The sequence below is a fragment of the Microtus pennsylvanicus genome, chromosome 22, assembly GCF_037038515.1.
Source record: "Microtus pennsylvanicus isolate mMicPen1 chromosome 22, mMicPen1.hap1, whole genome shotgun sequence".
Classification (NCBI taxonomy): domain Eukaryota; kingdom Metazoa; phylum Chordata; class Mammalia; order Rodentia; family Cricetidae; genus Microtus; species Microtus pennsylvanicus.
Window position 1 is genome coordinate 17826707 of NC_134600.1, and position 23395 is coordinate 17850101.

Below are 23395 nucleotides of genomic sequence, written 5' to 3' on the forward strand. Positions count from 1 at the left end.
GGTCAATATTCCCTAAGCAATGTAATAAGTGTTAACATTCTATTGAGTACTGCAAGTCATCCATAGATAACTTAACATACATGGAAAGATGTGTGGGTTTTATATAAGTACTATAACATTTTATATAAAGAACTTGAGAAAAATCTATGTATAACAAGAAACAATTATTTCCATTTATTGAATTAAGTAGCCCTAGAGGAAGGGCTAGCTTTCTTCTGATTACACCAATAAGGAAGCAGACTGCTCAAGGAACACTGGTTGGCAGGCAGTGGCAGAGGATTCAAATTAGCACCTGGAGACTGAGTAAGGAGGCAGCCTTTGCTGTAGGCTGCTTTTTTCAATGTCTTTATTTGAACACCTATACACTAACTTTGTAAAGGGATATTGAGTTTTGATGTAGATAAGAAACTAAATACTCTGTTATTTAGTTATTTAGTTCAATGGTCATTTGACCAACTATGACAAGTTTATTTAGGTACTATAAGCCTAGATTTAAATATACATACATTTATAAATATGTGTGTGTGTGTGTATTTAAACATTCAACCTAAATATGAAAGGGGTACAACAGGTTCCGAGAGTATGCTCAATATACACCCCAGGACTGATGAAGGAAAAGGTGGAGATGGTATGACTCAATTACAAATACCAATTAATGAAATTTTTTTTTATTTATTTATTATGTATACAATACTCTGCTTTGCGTGTATGCCTGCAGGCCAGAAGAGGGCACCAGACCTCATTACAGATGGTTGTGAGCCACCATGTGGTTGCTGGGAATTGAACTCAGGACCCTTGGAAGAGCAGGCAGTGCTCCCAACCTCTGAGCCACCTCTCCAGCCCCCACCAATTAATGAAATTTTTATTTCAACTTTTCTATTAATTAATAGTTTTGTTGATATTGAGATGTTTATGGCTGAGAAAACAGAAAGACTTTTGAATTCCCAAAAGACGACAATAATTTTTGCTCGCCTAAAATAAGTACTAATGCAATCAGCCTTTTCAAATTAGTTTAACAATATTTGGCAGAATGATAATTTTGATAACATATTTTATACTGAATTCATGGACAGTTTTATGTATAAAAGGCATAATATGGAGTTTATTAAACACCATAAGTAATATAATAGATGTTTTATATCATATGCCTAAAAGTTCAATGTGATAGACCATCTTCTAAAGTTCAGTAGTAGGAAAATAATGAACATTTGGAGACACAGAAAAAGGAATTTAAGGTAGAATTTGGTAGATGCTTCAATCTAGCTTTTATAATAGACCGAAGTTGAATTCCACTTTCAGAGTGAAAAGCTGTCAGTCTGTAGAATATCAAGTTTGGACAACCTGAGTGCCATAGGTTCGGACACTGTCCCAGGGTAGAAGGTACTTGATAGGCATCGTGCAGCACACTGATGAACCGCTCTTCTTTCTTCAAGTGTTCACAACAAAGAAGAAACCAAATCCGGCTTCAATGCCTGCTGCTCAAAAACAATAAAACTTTTGGGATATTAACGTAAGAATATACATTTCCTTTTATTGGATGAAATACTCTGATCAACAACAAAATTTAAACCTTAAGTTTGTCCTCTGGAAAAGAAAGTAACTCTCAAGGGTGGCTCAACATTCTACTGTGGAATCAATCATGTGGTTGAGCTTTGCAACTTGCAAGTGAAAAGAGAAGAAAGAAAGGCGAAAAAATTATCCTCAAGTTTAAAAAAAAAAAAGCAAAACTATAAAAAAAAAATCCCTGGTAATCGGGTGATGTAAGAGGATCTTCTATCTATCTGTTGTTTCATTGGTTAATTAATAAAGAAAACTGCTTGGCCTGATAGGACAGAACACAGGTAGGTGGGGAAGACAGAACAGAATGCTGGGAGAAAGAAAGCAGAGTCAGGCAACTGCCATGAAGCTCCAGCCTGAGATGGATATGGGTTAGAATCTTCCCAATAAGCCACGGCCCCGTGGTAATACACAGATTACTAGATATGGGTAAGCAAGATGTGAGAGTTAGCCAATAAGAGGCTAGAACTAATGGGCCAGGCAGTGATTAAATGAATACAGTTTGTGTGTTGTTATTTCTGGGGCTAAGCTAGCCATGCGGGAGCCGGGTAGGACCAAAAGCAAGCCTGCTCGCCTCATCACTAGAATCAGGATTCCTGTAGCTGGGGGAAAGTGTGCCGTGTCCTTCTGTATGTAATTTTAAATGATGCTGGAATGAGCAGGGAGCCTGAATATGGGCTGTTGGTTATGGGTTGGCATCACACCCATGTCAGATACTTGATTTTTGCTCATCGTGGTGTGGTTGCATAAGATATTGTCTCCCTTTTAGAAAGGAAACACACATTGAGGTATTTAGGAGAAAATAAGGTATCTGTGACTTTTTGTTAGAAACTGATTTAGGAAGGTGTGCATCCAAACAGACTAGGCTCCCAAAAAAGCCAATACTTGCAGTAGAATCAAAATCCGGTGTCATTATCATTGGCTTATAAATAAATAAAAAAAAGGAAGAAACTGATTTAGAACAAATGTGTACTTATGTATGGAGAAAAAGAAGGAGAAAGATTATTGGGCAAGTGGAGGGAAGATGTTGTTAGCAGTGGTAAATATAAATAAAAGTTAAATACACATGGATTTTTAAAAAAGATTTGTTATCATATACAGTGTTCTGTCTGCATGTATCCCTGCAGGCCAGAAGAGGGCACCAGAACTCATTATAGATGGTTCTGAGCCACCGTCTGCTTGCTGGGAATTGAACTCAGGACCTGTGGAAGAACAGCCAGTGCTCTTAACTTCTGAGCCATCTCTCCAGGCCCCCACATAGGAATTTTGCAAGTAATGACATCCTTGCAAGTTGTAAGGTAGAAACATATAAAATTAAAAGGTATCAATAAAAACATTCAATAAAAATATTCCTGTATAGTTGAAAATAATATTAAATCACACTCAGATTAATCATATTATTAATAATATATATTAAATTAAGTACCAGAGAAATATAGGAAGTGTATAGAGCTAAATGTAAATAGAATTACATAGAGAAACACACTGTAAAGGGAAAAAGAAATCCTTACAAGGATATTTATAGCTCTTTAAAATGGACATATTGGATCAATGAGAAGGTTTAGCATCACATGCACCTGCCGGAAGCCAGGGGACCTGAGTTTACTTGTATTGTGGAAAGAGAGAACTGACTCCTGCAAGCTCCTCTCTGACCTTCACACGATGCCACAGTATTTGTGCACCCACACACAGCACCCGATGCTCCACACCCCACCTATACACACAATAAAATTAAATTACAAATGGACAAATACATTAATGAATCAAACGTATCGGGAAACATGACAGTTCACCAGCACCAGTTGGTCACTGCTTTTTCTTCTGCTTATCCCTCCACTTAGCTCCACCTCCAGATGTAGACACAGAGTTTGCAATGCCTCAGTTTCCAGAGGATTGGGAAGGGAGGTCATAAAGAGGAAGAAGCCCCTGGAAGTAACCGAAGCTCGCTTCTGAGCTGTGTATGCAGATCTTATTCCACAAGCACACAAAAGCCTTGCAGATGTGAACTAACGAATCAAAACCTAGAGTGGCCAACACATGGAACAAAGCAAGACAGATCCAACTGTCTTCCCGACGTGATGAGTCTCAGCACACAGGTGGCTTGTGACAATGGTGTTTTAACTTAACTGATTTTCTTCTAAAGTAAAAATATAAGCATCTCCCATGGGGCTTTAAAAAGACAGGCTCTTATCACATGCAGTTGAGATTATCTAATACATCATCCAAAATAGTTTGGAATACAAAGATCAGCTGATATGATAACATGAAATTGAAATTAAATGACAAAATCTTCGAGACAGCTATTACTTAAAGTTTCTACCAAGCTGTAGTGAAGACCCGGGGATCTTCCACATGTTGGTAATACGGAACATCTGCCTAGCAAGGCTACACGCAGCAAGTGCAGCCAGCCCAAGAAAGGGGTCATGTGATCTACCACCAACCAGTATGCTCAGGAAAATGAGCTCTCATGTCAGCCCACACCCGATGTGTGGGACCCGAAGCTACCGGAACCAATGTTTTCCAGGCTATGCTTCCGTCTTGCTTTGATGTGAACCCTCCTTACATTCCTCCTAATCTTCCTTTTTGGGATGGAAATGTTTACTCCATACCATTTCACTTTGAAAATATATAATTTGTTTATAATTTTACAGGGGCTTACAGCTATGAGTTTTCCCTGCGTCTCGAGGGAGAGGTTTAGCTTGGCCTTCTGAACAGTGTCAGAACTGTTATCAGTACAGGATTCTTAGAGACTGACTAACTACATTTTGCACAGTGAGATGGACTTTACCCTTTTGGGACCCAGCATAGAGTGCTATATATGATTTGAATTATAGACTGCTCCCCTTACAAGTTTATATACAGTGGAGGTTGGACCCAAGCTTGTGGGGGTTTTTAGGGAATATCTTTGGGGGCTGTTCTTTCTTCCCTTTCTCTGCTTCCTGCCCACCGTGAGGTAAGTAACCTCTGATGCACGGTTCTACCACTATTCTATCTGTTTCACCATGGCTGAGAAGCAACAGAACGACAGCCAGTGGACTGAAATTCCTGGCACTGTGAGCCAAGGAAACTTCTCAAAGTTTCTCAAAGAAACTTTGATGCTATATGATTGGGTATCCTCCACAGGGATGAAATGTCTGGCTATCCAACCTTTCTACTGAAGTAACTGGAATTTCTTCTTTAATCACTATCAATGCAGATAGTTCCAAAGTAATGGTTCCAAAGTAAGTTTGATATAATTATTTCTTGTGATGCTTTATAACTGGAGATCAGAGACAAATCTTATAAAGTATCCCCATTTTACTCAACTTCCAAGTATTCTCATTCTTAACAAAGCCACTAAAATACTTCATTGAGGCAGCAATAACATTCTGATCGTTCTTATAGAACAAGTTCAAGTTTGCATTGTGTTACTACTATTTAAGTGGATATATGATTGTCCCAAGGAAAGCCAGTGGGATTATAACTCTCAGGATACTGTGTTATAAGTACATATGCTAGAAAAACGTATCTATCAGTAACCCGCTTCTTACTTGATAGTCCGTTGTTATGTAACCAAGTCACTACTGTTGATCCAAGAACAGCAGCATTTGATTTTCTGGCAATTACTTTTATTTCACTGGTACCATCATAGGTTGTCAAAGGGAAGTCTCACAAGGTTATAATTCTTAGGACAGTGATCGATAAGCACGTCTTATTAAAAGGGAAGTTTTGTGACGAATCTGCTGCTTTTCTCTTTCTAGGTAGTGATGGATAATAGCATTTAGTTGACGTTGTTTCAAATGTCTCTCACCAGGACTGACGAGACGGGTCAGTCGGTAAAGGCACCTGGTGCTAAAAGCCTGAGGCCCTGAGTCTGACCCCAGGATCCACATGGTGAAGGAGAGAGGTTGTCCTCTGACCTCTGCATGCACATCAAGGTACCTGCACTCCCCACCCCTGCTATATTAAAGTTTAAAGTCTCTCCTTAGATGACACGTCTAAGAGTTTTGCAAGAATAGCTGTACTGTACTAGCCTCTGAAACGCAAGAGTTCATGATGTATACGCCAAGGTTCAATTTACTCTGGATAAGAGACTCAAATGTACCTAAGTAAAACTGATTTTTATTGTGGCTGGGGGTGGGAGGACAGCACACATGCAGAGGCCAGGGAACAACTTTACGGAGTGGGCTATTTATTTCTTCTACCTTGACATGGGTTCCAGGAATAGAACTTGAGTCAGCCTTGCAGCAATCACCTTCTACTGAGTCATCTCACCGAAACCTAGGCAATTTTATTTAACAGACAATCTGGGCTGACACTGACAGCTCAGGCAGGAGAAGAGCTGGGTCCTGCTCTTGCCAGGGCTCCATCCCAAGGCCACTACATTCTGGTCACTCTCTCCACTGGGGGATCTCAACTGTACCAAGTTGCTTCCACTCTTTCATTCACTGTGCCTGGCTGCGGTGGCTATATAGGTATTCTTGGTTATTAACTTGACTACATTAGAAACTAAAACTCCCAAAATAAAGGGCATAACAGTGAGGGATTTTTTTTTCTTAATTTGAAATAGGAAGCTGCACTTCTAGTCTGGATCTTCGAGTTATGAAGACATGCTTTTAATCCAGATCTTTCGAGCTGAGAAAGACAAGCCTCTAATATGGATCCAGCGCGGGAAGATGCACCTTTAACCTGGACCACACCTGGACGTCTATATAAGGACATGGAAGAAGGAAGCTTTTGCTCTTTGCCTGCTTGCCCTCGCTTTGCTAACAATCTATCCCTTTACTGGCATTAGAACCTACTTCTCTGGAATTCCAGCATCTGCTGAAGATAAGCCGAGACATCCAGCCTCATGAACTGAGCAGCTTCTGGATTCTTGGACTTTTGGGTCACAGTCAACCACTGTTGGATTAGCTGACTGTGGTCTGTTCTAAGCCTCCTTCCTATATAGAGATTCATTTTGTAAGTTCTACTACTTCAGAGACCCCTGACTAATACACTGGCATCTGAAACTTTGTCCCCCACTCTCCTCTGCTATCTCTCTGTCATCCTATAGCTCTTAAGCATAGAAGGAAGCTTTTGCTGAGTTCCCGTTTAAATCAAGTTTCCCGTTTCTTCTTCACGGTAGGGTGTGCTTTTAAGCTTTTGTGTTAAGGTCCTGGATGGGCATTTGTTGGATGTGTACATCTTTATCTCCATGGAATCATGCCATTTTTGTTCTGTACCCAGGGTTTCCAGGGCAGTAGAGTGGAAGGGTCCTTACGGCACTAGGTGAGTGTTTCTTTTCAATATATTGAATGTTGTACCAAAACCCACAAAATACAGTCTCCCGGAAGCCTACAAAACAAACATGATTTCCCTGCTAACGGGAGTGTGGGTGAGTTGTTTTGCCTCCCTGGACTTGGCTAGGTTCAGCTCATTTGCAATGGGTTTCATTCTTTAAGATCTGTTGGAGCCGGGCGGTGGTGGTGCAAGCCTTTAATCCCAGCACTTGGGAGGCAGAGGCAGGCGGATCTTTGTGAGTTCGAGATCAGCCTGGTCTACAAGAGCTAGTTCCAGGACAGGCTCCAAAAACCACAGAGAAACCCTGTCTCGAAAAACCAAAAATAAAAAAAAAAAAAAAAATCTGTTGGTCATTCAAGGCAGCAGAGGAGGCGGTGACCCGAGTGTTCCTTTAAACACAGATGACCGAGGGCATGAGAAACCGAATAATACAGGTTACTCAAAAGTACTATTCAAAAGTTGTCCAATCTCTACTACTTGTATGCATAGTCAAAAACAACAATAGACCGCATGGTCGCTGTTAAGCAGGACAACTTTCAACTGTCCCTTAAAAGGCCGTTTTGTATCCGTCAGTGCCCTGATATCCCACACGCCACACCGTATGTCCCACAGTCCAGTCTCACAAATCTCAGAAACAGGTTTCCTTTCAGAGGCCGTGAGCATCCTATGTGAAAAGCAGCACACTCTGAATGACCCCAGTTGTCTCCCACCTAGAATGACAGCCATTGTTAGTAGAAAAGGAAGAACACTTCCACCAAAGGCCTCGTGTTTCAATGTATTTCAGGAGGGCCTTGATCCCTACGAACTCCACAAGGTGCCCTTTCATACTGAATTCTAGGTTGATTCTTGCTATCGACTGGTATTTGACTGATGTTTTCTATGAGTCTTGTACGTGCTGAGGGTGGTGGCCATAGGCGAGTATTTCCTACCCCTGCTCCTCCTTCCCATGAGAATGGTCCCTCTTTATTATATTTGCTCCTGCGAGTCTCCATGATAAGCAAGGACCAGGCAGGGAGAGCACCGGTAGCATGAACATAAATGCAAGGAATAAGTGAGACAAAACTAAAAATGTCAGGCACTTCATGGTTCTAATGCTTACGAACTTTCTGAACTAATTTAATTTCACCAGCTTGGTCAAAGCACAGGGACAGATTATTTTCTGTGTGCAGAAAGACCATCCCTACACATGAGGCAGACAATAAATCCAGAGAGCGAAGCCCTCCAGGTGTGGTCCAAGAGCAGTGGCAGTGAAGATTACTGCAAGCGAGTCATGCTCCCGCACCGTGAACTTCAGCCGTCACCCTGTTACCTCACAACACAAGTCCATGAGCACTCCCTATTAGTCCCCTATAAACAAAGCACAGGCAGGACTAAAGTGTAAGCTCAGAGCAGTGCAAACAAGCAGAAAGCAAACAGGCAGTGTCAAGTGTGATGACCACTTCCTGCCGCTGCCATGGGAACCCAACACCACGGATGGTATGGGTATCCTTAACAACAGGGGACTAATATTTGCACTAAGAACATGCCTGGGTACCGTGTGGGCCAATCCTCACAGCTGCCCTGTTTTCTTGTCTCCATTTCAGAAAACAACAGGGTGAGGTTTCAAAGGCTGGAGAGATTTTTAGAGGCCCAAAAATGTGAGCCTACTTCCATCTTGTCAGAGTTTGAGCTTGTTCAAACCCTGACCTAGGGTGTGGTTACTTGGTGTTTCTGACGTTTAGAAGGCCCGCACAGGTAGATCCACTCCACCCTGACCAGGAGCCAAGAAATTCAAGCTCCTTCTTTTGAAATAGGAGGTTTGACCTTGGGAGTGGCTGCCTTCAGGATACTTGGTCTTGGGTGGGTTCACAGCCTAAACAAGAGAATGCTAATGACTAGATATCTCAAAGTATTGAAGCAAATAACTGTTCTAGCTGTCCTTTGTATCATGTTAAAGTAGTCTTTTGTCTTCTTCCCCCTGTTGTATTGGAGTATATAAGTGTATGGAAAATTAAAGGCAGGAGGATTTCAGTATTCACTGGAACTCCCTCCCGGTGCTATCCTATGCTTCTGTTTTGTGATTTTCACTCACGTCTTCATTCTCTTTACTTTTCTAATCCCCATGCCCCTACCCTGGTCAATGATACTTATGTGGAAGCTGATCTCTGACAAGAGAGGACTCAGTAGTTAAAGAGTTCTAGCTCCACTTCCAGAGGACCAGAATTTGGCTTCCACGACCCATGTCAGGAGGCCCACAATGGTCTGTAACTCCAGCTCCAGGGGATCCAAAGCCTCTGGATTCCAAATGTCACATGCACTCATATGCAAATAACCATGTGTTTGAGCACACACACAACACACAGAGTACACATACACACCCTTAAATATAATAAAAAAATAAATCATTTTAAAAAACCAAAAACGTGGCTTAGAAAAGTTAGTTTATTCGGTATTTTGAAACAGATATGCCTAAACTCTAGGACAGGTTTATTCTATGTCGACTCTTCCACCACACCTGCTAACACAACTGCTATTGTGGGCATCGAAAGACGTGTGTGTGAACTCTAACGATGGCTCAGCTGTTAAGAGCACTTAATTCCCTTGCAGGGAGCTCAGGTTTGCTTCCCAGAACCCACATGGTGGCTAACAATATCCTGCTCCAGTTCCAGGGGATCTGACGCCCTCCTCCGACCTTCACTGGCACCAGACACAGGCGGTGCACATTCATTCATGCAAGCAAAGCACTCATACACAGAAAATAAAAACCTGAAACCGTGTGTCAAAACACCTTCGGAGACATTAAACCAGTAGTGGTTAATATTACAGCTGTACAGCTGAGGCTGACCAGACGGCCTTTAGCAAACAGAGGCTATCACAATATTCCTTCGTGTTTACTTACGTGCCTAGCACGGGCACATCATCTTCCCGTAAGTCCACGGTCCTGCCCTAATTTCAAATGTTATTCATGTGACTTGACAGACTGTTAGAGGTGTGATAATGCAGCAGAAGTGTCTCTAAGGAGCATGGCAGCTCAGTCCAGCCACCGATACTGTAGGACGAACAGAAATGTGGGCGCTAAAGGCACTTCCCAGGCCCTGAGCCTGAGAGCACTTAAAAGCGACTCAGGCCGTGTAGCACAAGGAACACAAGGTTCACCGCCAAGGGAGCTATAACATCTCCATGGATGTGCTGACAGTACCAGCTATCAGATCTCCTCATGGGAGCGCCAAGTGCAGGGCTGCTAGAGGGGGAAGCAGGGGCACCCATCAGTCTGGCAGATCCAGAGCTTTGGGGTTGTGCAAATTGTCCTAGGTGACTGGAATTGCCCCTTACATTCCAAATCAAAGATGGCCCTTCATTTGTTCTGCAAATGCCTGCTCCCCATAAACAATGCCGCAGCGACAGGAACCAGGCCCTCGGCGTCCGGGAATCGCGCCTGGGTGTCCGGGCGAGAGCACACTGAGCGACGGTGCCCGGGACACCTGCCCAAAAACCAGGACGAGCTCGGCGCCCGAATCGCGCGCACCCAGGGGCAGTACTGGCCCACGCACATGCACACGCACGGGAGCGCAGGTTCCCGCGTTCCCGACGCAGCTCCGAGGCCCGGCGCCGGCGGGAGCCCAGGAGCCCAGAGCTCCAGGCGGGGCGGGTGCCCGAGAACTGAGCTCGAGCATTCGCTCCCCTGCGGCCGAAGCCCCGCCCTAGCCCCGCCCACCCCCTTCTCCCGCGCGCGGGCTTCGCGCGCCCCATGCCGCGCGCGTGCGCGCGCGTGCGCAGGGCCCAGGGCCCTCCGCGGGCGGCCCCGTAGAGCCAAGGAAAGCGTCGACCCGTAAGGTCCTAGGTTAACCCTTTCCCTGCTCGCTCACTCAAGAGGCCCGGTCGGGTTCCGTGCCTGCGCAGGCGGCGGCGCGCCTTCTGCCCCCCCCCCTCCAGGCTCGCACCGCGCATGCACGGGGAGGGGGGGTGGGGGTGTTCGCGGCCGGCTAGATATTCTGTGCTCGTGCAGGAAGAGGGCTGCTACCACCAGGGACGTGCACGATTTCCCCCCCACCCCACCCCCTCCCCAAACTACAAAAAAAAAAAAAAACAACAAAATCCAAAACACTGCCACCCACCGTGCCCCCGCGTCCATCCCGTCCTGGCCTGCGCGCTGCCGACCGCGGGAGCCCACGGCGAGCGTCTGTAGCTGTGCCAGGCTGCAGGTAAGCGCGGGCCGGGTGCTGAAAGGGCCGGGGCGGGCGCGGGGACGCGGGGGCAGCCGGCGGCGGGCGCGGCGGGGCGGCTGAGAGGAGGCGCGTTCCCGCCGAGCTCGGGCAGCAGCCAGCTGCAGGATGTGGCGGCGCAGCGCGGTGCGAGCGGGATCGGGCGTGGGCCGCGGTTGGGCGTGGGGGCCGGGCGCCCCGGGGGCCGCGCAGGCCGGCGAGCGAGCGGGTGGGGAGAGGCCAGGCGGCGGCCCGCGCGCGCGCTCCCTCGCTCGCTCTCTCGCTCGGCGACCGAGTTCATGGCCGCCCGGCTCTCCTCGCCGCAGTGCACCGCGGTGGGGGTGGGGACGGCCGAGCCGGGCCCGAGCGCGGCCCGCGGGGCGCCGCCCCTCGCAGCTGTCTCTCCCTCCCCCCCATTTTCCCCGGAGCAGACGGGACCCCCCGCGCACGCTCCCCGCCTGCGTCCGCGGAGCTCCGGGGAGCCGGCCGCGCGCCGCCCCCGCCCCTGGCCGCGGGAGGGCGCGGGAGGACCAGACGCGCAGGCCGCGGAGTGCGCGGGGCGCGAGCTCGGGGCTCGCGGGCGGAGCAGGGCGCGGCGCGGCGCGGGGCTGCGGAACCGGCCCGCATGCCCGCTCCCGTGCTCGCCGCGCCGCCGCCGGGGCTGCTGCTGCGGGCCAGGGAAGAACCTCGCTCCCGCGCTGCCACCTGGAGAAGTGGCGGATCGTGGAAGGGAAAGTGGCCTGTCGCCGGCGGGCGCCACGCCGGGGAGCTTTTGTTTGGGAAAGAATGCTTCAGGGCTCGCTGCGCTCGGCGGCTCCCGGGCTGCGAAATGGCGAGCGTGGGCTCCCACGCGCGGGCTGCGCCCCGAGTCTCGCGCCAGGCCCAGTCTTCCCCACTCCCAAGTTGTGCGGTCGCAACAGGGAAGTGGTGTGGCCGCCATTGTCGCAGCTGCTCCGGCATAAGGAGGCGGCTGCGACTGCTTATGTAAGTTTGCTTTGGGAAAGCCGGGCTCCCTGCTCCCCGGTGCGGGCGCCTTAGCGTTCCCGCGATCTGGAGAACGGCTAGCAAGGAGCTGCTTTAGGGTATTGTATGTGTTGGACTATGTCTTGTCCCACACCTACTTACACACATACTGGCAATGGCTATCTTCCGGTTTGACTCATTTGAACTTAGCAATGGGAACATCTCTATAGGGGGAAAAAAACCGAGCCGATTGGCCCGTGACCTCCTTTGAAAAAGAATACACACTAACCAGAAATGAGAAGCTGCACGCTGATGCGTTGCCATGGCTACTGTAGAGCCACCCTTCTCTAAGTGCCATGCTCGTTTTGATTCCACAGTTAGTGACAACAGAGGTGTCACCAAAGATTCTGAAGGGAGTACCCTCCTTGAAGCCCGCTGCAGGCTCAGGCTGCATCTAGAACACAGGAAGGCCTAAATGAAGAATGGCGCATCCTTAGAAATCCCCTTATCAGCCCTCATGTAGTACAGATGAGAAAGCCTGCTGGTTCCGAGCTCTGTGGTTCCTTCCTATTGCAGGAACTTGTTAGGGGTCCTTTGGTGGAGTCTTGCGCCAAGTCTTTGTGTAGGACTGGATTCTAGCGCAGCCACCTGCTTCTACACACTTCCGTGTTTGTGGGATTAGTGGTCACTAGAGGATATTTTTGTTCTTTAGTATATGGGCCTGCAGGATGTGGAGTCCTTTAGATGAGACTTAAGAATCAAAGCAAATTCTTTGAACCTTTGTATAGGAAGGGATAGAGGGAAAAGTGTGGACTTTGCCGCTGCCGTCTGGCACACAGTTTACAATTGCGCGGACAAAGTGGCATGTTTACTCCTTGCTTCACCTCCTAACTGTTGCGAACGTGTGCTCCTACAGCCTATGCTATATTTAGAGAAACGTGCGTCTAGACGTTTCTAGGTCCTGAAGAGAAAGTGGAGAACTAGGCACCCAACAGGACGTGGTGGGGGTAAGGACACACACTGATGTCACCTGCCACACTTCTAGTCCTTATGTAGAACCAGGCCTGATTACTGCTAGTCAGATTACTGGCTTCTACCCAGAAAAATGGGTTCGTATGCAAGAGGCGGGGCGATGAAGGGGTCTGTGGTTCTTGTAAACACTTGGTTTAGAATTTGAGATAGGGAAAAATCTTACTTAGTCTTTTATCTTTTTTCTGATAGATCTGGCTTGCCCCTGATCAGACTTACTCTGATCTGAAGATTTTGGAGTTTAAGGCATTAAGAAAATAGCCTGAATTGTTCATGGTAAGTGTACCTTAGAATATTAAAAATTAGAATATCACTTGGCATTTGATTTAAAATAAGTATCTCAGGTCTAGGGGTATCGGATAAGGGGTTGTGTATTTTCTTGGCTTAAGCAAGCCCCTGATCCCCACTGTGCACACAGACACACACACACACACACACACACACACACACACACATTCTAGTTACACATTTACAATTCTTTTTCTATGAGGAAAAATCTGCTTTCCTCAGACATATACACTGTTGAATAAAACTAAGACAATTGTTTTGTTTTTCTTTTAGTAGAAAATGTAAAACACATTGGTTTTAGATCAGTTCTTAAACACATTGCTAGGTCTTTCATGGTGGTCCTGAAATTCTTTTGCTTTTAATTTAAAATACTCCAACACTTACTGAGTAAGGGTTGAACCTCCGTAAGTCCAAAATACTCAAATCCTGAAACTTCCTGAAGGCTGATAAGAAGCCACAAATGAAAAATCTATACTATGAAGTTTTGTTTAAAATACTATCTAAGCCAGGCGGTGGTGGCGCACACCTTTAATCCCACCACTCAGGAGTCAGAGGCAGGTGGTTATCTATGAGTTCCAGGCCAGCCTGGTCTACAGAGTGAGTTCCAGGCCAGCCAGGGCTACACGGAGAAACTCTATCTCGGAAAACCAAAAAAAAAAAAAAAAAAAAGTAAGAAAGAAAAAAGAAAATGAAATAAATGAAGTATTATTTGAAATACTGTATAAATTACCTTCTTTTTTTTTTTTTTTTTTTTTTTTTCGAGACAGGGTTTCTCTGTGGTTTTGGAGCCTGTCCTGGACCTAGCTCTTGTAGACCAGGCTGGTCTCGAACTCACAGAGATCCGCCTGCCTCTGCCTCCCGAGTGCTGGGATTAAAGGCGTGCGCCACCACCGCCCGGCTTATAAATTACCTTCATACTATGTGTATGGTATGTATGGTGTGTATGGTATGTGTAAGGTATGTATAAAATATCAACTAATTTTGTATTTTGGCTTGGACTGGCTTCCCCAATTTATTTTATGAGGAATATGCATATGCATAATTGCAAAATCTGGAAAAATCTGAAACTTGAAGCACTTCTGGTCCTGCATGCCTGTTGCTGGTGAGACTTAACTGGGTGGCTGGAAGATTGACATCCTGTGACAAGGAGCCACTCGTCAGTCTCTTCCCAGATATCTTTGGGGTCAGATTAAACCTTGACGCTCGCCCAGGAGTGGCCCAAAGCAGCTGTGGAGAGGCTAGTAGAAAACACAGACTCCTGTGGCTACGATGGCCTCTCTAGCTCCCCAATGGTGGTTTGTCTCTTCTCAAGGAAGTATAATGCCCAACCCAGATGGTATTTTCCTGAGTCCTCCGTACTTGGAATCAGACGCCATAGATAGGACTTGCGGATTCTCTTTTTCTGTGTTTGTGGCGTGTATTCATGTCTGCACGTGTGCAAGTGCGTGCATGCGTGTATGTGCATGTGTGTGTGTAAGGCCATCCCTGCGGAACCCCTAGGCTGACATGGTGGGAGTCTTCCTGATTGCTCTCCATTGTTGGCGGAGGCAGGCTCTCTCAGTTCAACCTGGAGTTCACTGTTCAGCTAGCAGAGCTAGCTGACTCTGCTCCAGAATTCACTTGTACCTTCTTGAAATTAGAGGCCCCCCATGTGTTACACTGCTGCGGGGAATATAGCCCCTTTACCTACTGAGGTCTCCGGCTCCAGGACTTGAGGATTCTTGTCTCAGTCCTGTAACATACTTCACGGTCGGACTGTTTACCAGTCTTTTTCCTCTGCCTTGACAGTCTGAGTTTTTAAACCACGTTTCCTGGATTTGATTACTAGATCCTAAACATTTATAGCACAGCTCCTTAACCCCTTTTACAAACTGAGGACAACACCTATTTCATAGGGTTATTTGTACTTAAGTGTGTTGAGACATCTAAAGCATATAGAATAATGCCTGGTGTGTATTTTGTAAAAAGCTGCTGTTGTTCTAACTAGGAAACTGTTGTAAACTGAAAATACTTCAGAATAGCAACATGGAAATCCCTTATCTGGGGTCATTCTTTCCTGCCTGGTTTTGGACCATCATTAACACCAAGATTCTAGATTGTTAGGTTCCAAATAGTCACAGTCTAACTAGGAAACTGTTGTAAACTGAAAATACTTCAGAATAGCAACATGGAAATCCCTTATCTGGGGTCATTCTTTCCTGCCTGGTTTTGGACCATCATTAACACCAAGATTCTAGATTGTTAGGTTCCAAATAGTCACAGTATGACTGCTTTTGGGGCAGGGGTGGGGTGGGTATGGGGAGCACTACACATTAATTAAACTCCTTTAAAAAAAATTTTTTTTTGCAGGAGTTTTTCATCAGTATGTCTGAAACCATAAAATATAATGACGACGATCATAAAACGCTGTTTCTGAAAACGCTGAATGAACAGCGCCTGGAAGGAGAGTTTTGCGATATCGCGATCGTGGTTGAAGATGTGAAGTTCAGAGCCCATCGCTGTGTTCTCGCTGCCTGCAGCACCTACTTCAAGAAGCTCTTCAAGAAGCTAGAAGTGGATAGTTCTTCCGTTATCGAGATAGATTTCCTCCGCTCTGATATATTTGAAGAGGTCCTGAACTACATGTACACAGCAAAGATTTCCGTGAAAAAGGAGGATGTGAACCTGATGATGTCGTCGGGTCAGATCCTTGGTATCCGGTTTCTGGATAAACTCTGTTCTCAGAAGCGTGATGTGTCCAGTCCCGATGAAAGCAATGGCCAGTCCAAGAGCAAGTACTGCCTCAAGTTAAATCGCCCCATCGGAGATGCCGCCGACGCTCAGGATGACGATGTGGAAGAAATCGGGGACCAGGATGACAGTCCCTCCGACGACACGGTAGAAGGCACTCCCCCGAGTCAGGAGGACGGCAAGTCCCCCACTACTACTCTCAGGGTTCAGGAGGCGATTTTAAAAGAACTGGGGAGTGAGGAAGTCCGAAAAGTGAACTGCTATGGCCAGGAAGTAGAATCCATGGAGACTCCCGAGTCCAAAGATCTGGGGTCTCAGACCCCGCAAGCCTTAACATTTAATGACGGGATGGGTGAAGTAAAAGACGAACAGACTCCAGGCTGGACAACAGCTGCCAGTGACATGAAGTTTGAGTATTTGCTCTATGGTCACCATCGGGAGCAGATTGCCTGCCAAGCGTGTGGTAAGACGTTTTCTGATGAAGGCAGATTGAGGAAGCATGAAAAGCTCCACACAGCAGACAGGCCGTTTGTTTGTGAAATGTGTACAAAAGGTTTCACCACCCAGGCCCACCTGAAGGAACACCTGAAAATTCACACAGGGTATAAGCCCTACAGCTGTGAGGTGTGCGGGAAGTCATTTATCCGCGCCCCAGACCTAAAGAAGCATGAGCGGGTTCACAGCAACGAAAGACCATTTGCATGTCATATGTGTGACAAAGCCTTCAAACACAAGTCTCACCTCAAGGACCACGAAAGGAGACACCGAGGGGAGAAGCCTTTCGTGTGTGGCTCCTGCACCAAGGCGTTTGCCAAGGCCTCTGATCTGAAGAGGCATGAGAACAATATGCACAGTGAAAGGAAGCAGGTCACCCCCAGTGCCATCCAGAGTGAGACAGAACAGTTGCAGGCGGCAGCCATGGCTGCCGAGGCAGAGCAGCAGCTGGAGACCATCGCCTGCAGCTAGAGGTGATGGGTCAGGAACACGTGGCCTGGGAGGTCGATGCCGAGGTTGCATTGATCACAGTCAGTGAACACCTTTGACTGCTTTTGTGGCAACTTAGAGTGTTGGACTGGCTGGACCTAAGACAGCGCTCATTCCAGTTAGGTGATTTTCAGATTCCTCAAGGCAGTTACGTTCCTACGTTCTGACCAAACAGTTTTTTTATTTTGTTTTTTTTGTGATGTCTAGTGTTCATGTTCCCGGTAAGCTCTCCTGCCCCTCTTTTTGGTTTTAATTTGAAAACTCCTTTGTCCGGTTGAAAGTGAGCGGCTTCTGTTCCATTCTTAATTCCTCTACGCTTGCCAAACTGGTGAGTGCACCGCAGAGTAATTGAATAAATTGATCGCCTACCTGTCCCAATATATGTGACTTACGGTCAAAACAGCAGTTTTATTAACTGGATACAAGAACTTCATATTGGTGCAGAAAACGTTGGCACATGCCGACCGACCCAGGACACTGTATAAATACAAAACCAAGTTTGGAAATACGGAATGGTGTTAGTTTTATATTTGGCTTGTTGATTTTTAAATCTCTCTGTATATCATTGTTTTTACTGTTTCCGTGGACAGTAAATGGTTGCTTTGCTGAAGTGTTTCTTCATCCGTTGTGATGGCCCCTGTCCCCACCCCAAATGCTGCAGGTCATGTGGACCTCAGGGTGAGTGCAACCACCAGGATGCTGGTAGTACTGGAACTGAGTTCCTCTTTGACCCAGTGTGGCCACTCTGCCTGTGGGTGTCTGGAGAGAACCGGTAGTGAGAGAAGGAGAGAAGTCTCTGAGACCAGGTTTTCACAGATACAAAAACCCTAAAATTTCCTAGGTCTTCAAAATCCTGACTGATTTCAAAATTGGTTTTGTATTTAGGATCAAAATTAGGACAAAAAACAGAAATGCTTCTTGAGATGTTTTAGTAGTCTGTGAATGATCAAGCTTTTGGGGTTCTCTGCAGCTCTCGGTTTCTCATAAAGATGCTTAAATAATTTCAGATCTTTCAAATGTGTAAATAGTAGTGTTGGTCCTACGTATTTCAAGGGAAAGGACAGCTGCACTTTCTTATTTTTTTATTTTTTTTGCACATTGGATTAAAGTACCTTTCATTGGCAACAAACATCAGACTGTCTGGTTAAGATATTAAAGATCTTCAGACCGATCATTTGTTTTCCAAGTATGTTTTATCACTGGCTGCAGTTTTCAGTAGAAGCTGACTGCCTCTTCATAGCCATAAATCAGAATTATGAACTTTGTTTGAGATCCGGCATACTAAAAGTGCTTTTAACTGTTTCCTTGGGAGTATATTGAAATGCCAACAGAGTTTGAATTATGTTCTGTAAGAAAGTACTAGACCATTGTTTTAGGATGTGTACAGTTGTAGAAAGTAAGTGCCAACTTTTAAAGTTCATGTTTGGTTCTTAAGATTTTCGTTTTTAAAAAATACATTAAAATAATTTCATTACATGGCTTGCTATATGATCACCTGTTATGACTATTGTGAGAACATTTTTATTTTCAAAATTGGTGTGCGTGTTACGCCCAAGAGTGTCGGGTGGGGATGTTACCTTTCAGAATTTCTTATTTATTGGTAAAATGTTTTGGTTTAAAATTATTTTTCCCTGAAAGCTCTTTGTTCTGTATTGAAGGCAGTCCTGTCAGTGTGTTTCTGTGCTGTTCCCAGGCCGTGCTGACCAAAGCAAACGTGAAGTCAGCTGACATCCTGTTGATAAGCTACTTCAACAAACCATATTTTGGGCCTTTGTTTTTGTATATAAAGAAAATAATATACTTGTCTCGTTCTTGCTTGTTTTCTTCATGGCGTTGTGCACGTCCAGATCCATACTACCTTCCTCTTGGTTTCATAGAGATGCCGACTTAGCATATGAAATTAGTCCCTATAGAAAGCCTGGAGACACAAGGCGGAACTTTCAGTACTTTCTATTATGCGTTTAGCATTTGAACTGCTTCGTACAAGACATGGATTTGCACTCCAGCGTCTCCCATGGGTGCTGGGTTCCTGTTGGAGTGTGTGGTGACTGTGGGGTCTTAAAATTACGTTTCTTGGCCCTGAGCAGTAACACTCGTCTTTGCTCATCCAGCTAGCTCTAGTCATCCTATGGGTAGTAAACACGGTGTTAGATCTCTCAAGGGACCCTCCAGAGGCTTAGGGAGCTCCTTCTGAGGTGTGCAGCCCTGAATCTGCATGCAGCCAGAGGGGACGGGGAACCCTAAACATCGGCATTGCTAACTTCCCGTCAATACCATCTCTTTCTGTACAAGGTTTTGTCCGCAGGCTTTGTGTTGACTCATTATGTTAGCACTGGTTTAGATGATGACTTTTAGGAGCTGTAAGCTTGGAGTAGTGTCGGTCCGCTTTCTGTTGCTGTAAAAACAGCCAAGAGAGTTGGCCGTTGGTGGCATAGGCCTGTCACGCCAGCTACTCCGGAGGCTGAGGCAAGACACCAATCCGGAACCTGCCTGCGTGGCTCAAGAGTTGCTCAGGAGCACTCTGAGCAAGTGAGAGGCACGGATCTGGCGCAGAAGCAGTGCTCACCCATCATGCATGGACTTCAGTATAACTGAGGGTTATACTGGGGGGTGGGGGACGATAGGTCTCAGATTCAGACACGTGTTTAACACCCTGAGCCTGGGTTTCTTCACTTTTCAGGCAGGGGTGTGGGTTTCCACCTCATTTTCCATGAAAATGATGCAATGCTCGACCCAGTACCCAGCTATGTAGGTGCTACATCGAATTTTCTTTGGTTTCATAATCGCCCACCATTTGCCGTCCTTAAGTAGGTCATTGGCCTGTTGACAGGCGTACACCCTGGCTTGGTTGACTTGCAGACCTACTTCGGGACCATGATGACACAGCCAGAATCACAATGTTGAGAGCCATATGTGAAATCATCCGCTTAGCAAATATTTCTGTGTGGAGCTTTTCCAAAGTGGACTTGTTCAGTGTTGCCCTTCCTGGTTTGCATAAATTCCAAGAATATCTCTTCTTGCTGAAGGGATTAGGACTACCACCCTAGAATTTTTATTTTAGTTCTAGAGTTTTCTGCTTGCTTTCCTTTAGAGGATGTTTTCATTCCTCTCAACAGGAGTCTGTGGAGTAGGTTAGTGTCTGTTCACACTGGTTGAACGTCTGGTATTGCAGTGTCAGGCATTGGACTAGGTGCTGGGATTGCCGCCGTGAGCAGGACTTACCTTTCAATATGGCACAGAATTCTACAGACTTTAGTGTAGTCGTCACGCACGTGCAAAACATTTTTCAATTTGTGCGTGTATTAGCCCAGTTCATAGAACATACTTTTAAAGGTCACCGAAAGGCTTTTGTTCTATTGTCATGAAGCTGAGGGGTATCAAAATCAACTAGCAAGATGTCTTAGCCGGTAAAGGGCACATGCCACCGAGCCTGAGGACCTGAGTTTGATCCCCAGGTTTCACATGGAAAGAGGAATTACTCCTACAAGTTGTCCTTGGACACCACCGTGTTGCTATGGCATGCGCACACACATGCACACAATAGATTAGTGCAGTAGTCATGAATCTCATGCGACGGGTCAGCAGAACTCAATTTAAACTTTGGTGGTAGGTAGGCTGTATGCTAATCGCTATAGCTGGTGTCCGTGGCTGGCTTATAGCCTGTTTGTCCACACTGTGAGCTAGCTACTACTATTCTCATTTAGTTTTGGGGTTTTTTGCCCCCTCTGGGTCATCATACCATTCACAACCCTTTGCTCACTTCGCTTTCGATAGGGTTTCACGTAGCCCAGGCTTTAGACATCCAGACTCATGAGCCGAAATAAACCAGTTTTTCTTAAGAGTTCTTTCGTTTGGTGGTATTATTATTGGCAACAGAAAACATCATATACACGACAGGGATTGTAATTTTACTATTCTCTTCTTTCAGTCAGCAAAGGTGTGGAGGGCCCAGACCTTCATCTGCTGCTCTTCCCTTGCCACACAGACTGCAAGCGGCAGCCTCCTTCCCCGTCTCACTCCCTTTGTCCTGAAGGAGCAGATGACGACGTGGGTCTTTATGGTTAGTCCAGTTATTTCCACTACAAATCTATGCTTTGGCAGTTATTTTGTTTATCCTTCGGGAACATTTTAATGAAAGCACTTGAAAATGTCTTGTCTTCTAACTCCAAACCATGCTAGAAGTGATCATAAGATCTGGGTGCCCGGGCGGGTAGTGGGGGGGGTGGGGTGGGGAAAGGACGTGTTGGAAGCAGGCAGTCGTCCCTCGTACTCTGAAATGAGAACAGCATGATAATCCCGCAGACTGTCACAACTCCTAGCAAAATGACTCAAAACTCGCCAAGGTGCAGTCCAGTGTCTAAACCCAGGCTCTCCTGCACCTGCCTGGAGCGCGCTCGGCTGAGCCTTTGGCCGTTCATTCAGCAGGTGGGTTAGAGACTCTTCCAGACTGCTGTCCAGGAGGTCAAGAGGGCAGCATGGGATCATGTGTGACTTCTACGTGGCTCTTGCTTCATGCACTTGTTCCTTCTCGCCTTTTCCATTTGGGGCCTGATGTATAGAGCCACAGTTTTTGGTCCCCAGGCATTCTTTCCACTTTCACTTTCTTCGTCTTGTTTCCCTATTATCGTTTTGCACAAACAGCAACTGTATCTGTTAATTGAATTCATCATCTGCCCCCTCCCCCACCGGGACTATTAAGGCCCTAGTTTGGTTTTATTTTATTTTTTTTTTTTTTTGGTTTTTCGAGACAGGGTTTCTCTGTGGTTTTGGAGCCTGTCCTGGAACTAGCTCTTGTAGACCAGGCTGGCCTTGAACTCACAGAGATCCGCCTGCCTCTGCCTCCTGAGTGCTGGGATTAAAGGCGTGCGCCACCACTGCCTGGCAAGGCCCTAGTTTTTTTAAAACAGTCATACAGACTTCGTAAATACACACGACGTAGTGGATGGCCCTATTATGGGCTACTGTCCCTTCAACCACTCTTCTACCAAAAGAAAAGGGGGGTGCTTTACAGAATAGTAGGACAAATCTTGTTAGGTCAAAATAAAATAAAGCGGGCCCAGTTTTCCTTTGCTCTCCCCCTGCCTGTGGAGCTGTGGAGAAACGCACACTAAATGGAAGGATTATGTGGCTTCCCGGAGGAAACTCGTTACCAGACACGGAAGCCTCCTAAGGCTTCTTGGATTTCAGCTGTTTGGGCTGCTAACTTTGGTGTTCATCTTGGTCCCTCTATAAACGGGTTTGCACAGCCTATGATCCTTTCTCATGACGAATATATCAGTTGTCTTCTTCCTGTAGAGAGCTTTTTACCTCCCTCATCCCTCTTGCTTGCGGACACTCCCACTTCTCGTGTGGCAACCAGACTTGAGGGTTGTGGGACACACCAGTTAAAGATTCCACAAGGCTCATCAGTTGATTAAAACCCATGATTGCGGCCAAATGATCGCGGAGTGTCTTTAGCCGCTCGGTAGCCATTTGTGGCCCGCCTGCTTGTCTGACCAACCTCTCGGTGCCCTTCACAGGTAACCTTTGGGACGTGCCCAGGACCACCAGCTTCCGCCCAGCTCTAGGCTGGGACTGTAATTAGATCGTATCCGAAGCCCCCAGTAAAGGGTTTCCCGCTGTCCGGCAGCCGTCAGATCCGGGAACGTTTTCACCAATGCGTTTGCAGAGTACCTTGATTTGTAACTCTCATTTAGTCCGTTAACTCTAGAAACTCCAGGGAATTGTTACGGAGCTGTACCAGAGTATTTAGTGTCCTGAATTCATGTCCTCAAGATCTGATCACTCGATTTTGACTCCAGAATTAACAGTGCCTTAGACTAGAGCTATGTTTTTACGGGGACACCTGTATATTGTGATTTTGTTCAATGGGAATTCGCTGTTCACTGTTCTTTGATAAATGTTACTTCAGCTAAGATGTTTAGCATACCATTGCCAGCATTTTGGGGTATGCCCGAACTCAATGACAGGTGTCTTTTTCTGACACTAGGCTATAGTCATGCACCGTTAATTATTTTATACAGCTTTTGAAGGCCCACATCTCCGTCATCCTGAGTACTGATCTCACTTGGGGCTTCCCTTCTGTGCTGTTCCAGAACGCCATTCTTTGTTCCTAGTCTTCCTCCTTCGTTTGGACAGAACCCGACCTCCAACAGGAGCGCCTTGTAGCCTGGAACACGATTGCCAGTCCACTTGAACCTTCACGCCTAACTGATGCCTACTGACTTCTAAACGAAGAAAATAAAGTCTGGCTGGATGTGAATAACCCCATGCCTTCCCACAATGAGGCTTCGTGAACAGTTTTAGTGGTATTAGGTGAAGAAAACAAACAAAAAAATAGTTTTGGAAGGGTGGCTGGACGGCTAGAGCTCTGAAGGGGCGGAGTCCGCACCTCCTAGTGT

At 46.2% G+C, this 23395-nt stretch overlaps 1 protein-coding gene across 4 annotated transcripts; it reads left to right on the forward strand.

Annotated features, from left to right (window-relative positions):
• Positions 1–10567: 10567 nt before the first annotated feature.
• On the forward strand, positions 10568–18470 carry Zbtb14 (zinc finger and BTB domain containing 14). 4 transcript variants are annotated; one of them, XM_075956031.1, is made up of 3 exons: positions 10568–11000; positions 13185–13268; positions 15630–18470. In XM_075956031.1, the coding sequence occupies exons 2-3, from the start codon at positions 13266–13268 to the stop codon at positions 16974–16976; spliced, it is 1350 nt and encodes a 449-aa protein (XP_075812146.1). In that variant the 5' UTR covers positions 10568–11000; positions 13185–13265; the 3' UTR covers positions 16977–18470. The 4 variants fall into 4 exon arrangements, with proteins under 4 accessions (XP_075812146.1, XP_075812150.1, XP_075812148.1 ...); XM_075956035.1 differs by lacking the exon at positions 10568–11000 and adding an exon at positions 11088–11147; XM_075956033.1 differs by lacking the exon at positions 10568–11000 and adding an exon at positions 11617–12970.
• The last annotated feature ends 4925 nt before the right edge of the window (positions 18471–23395 follow it).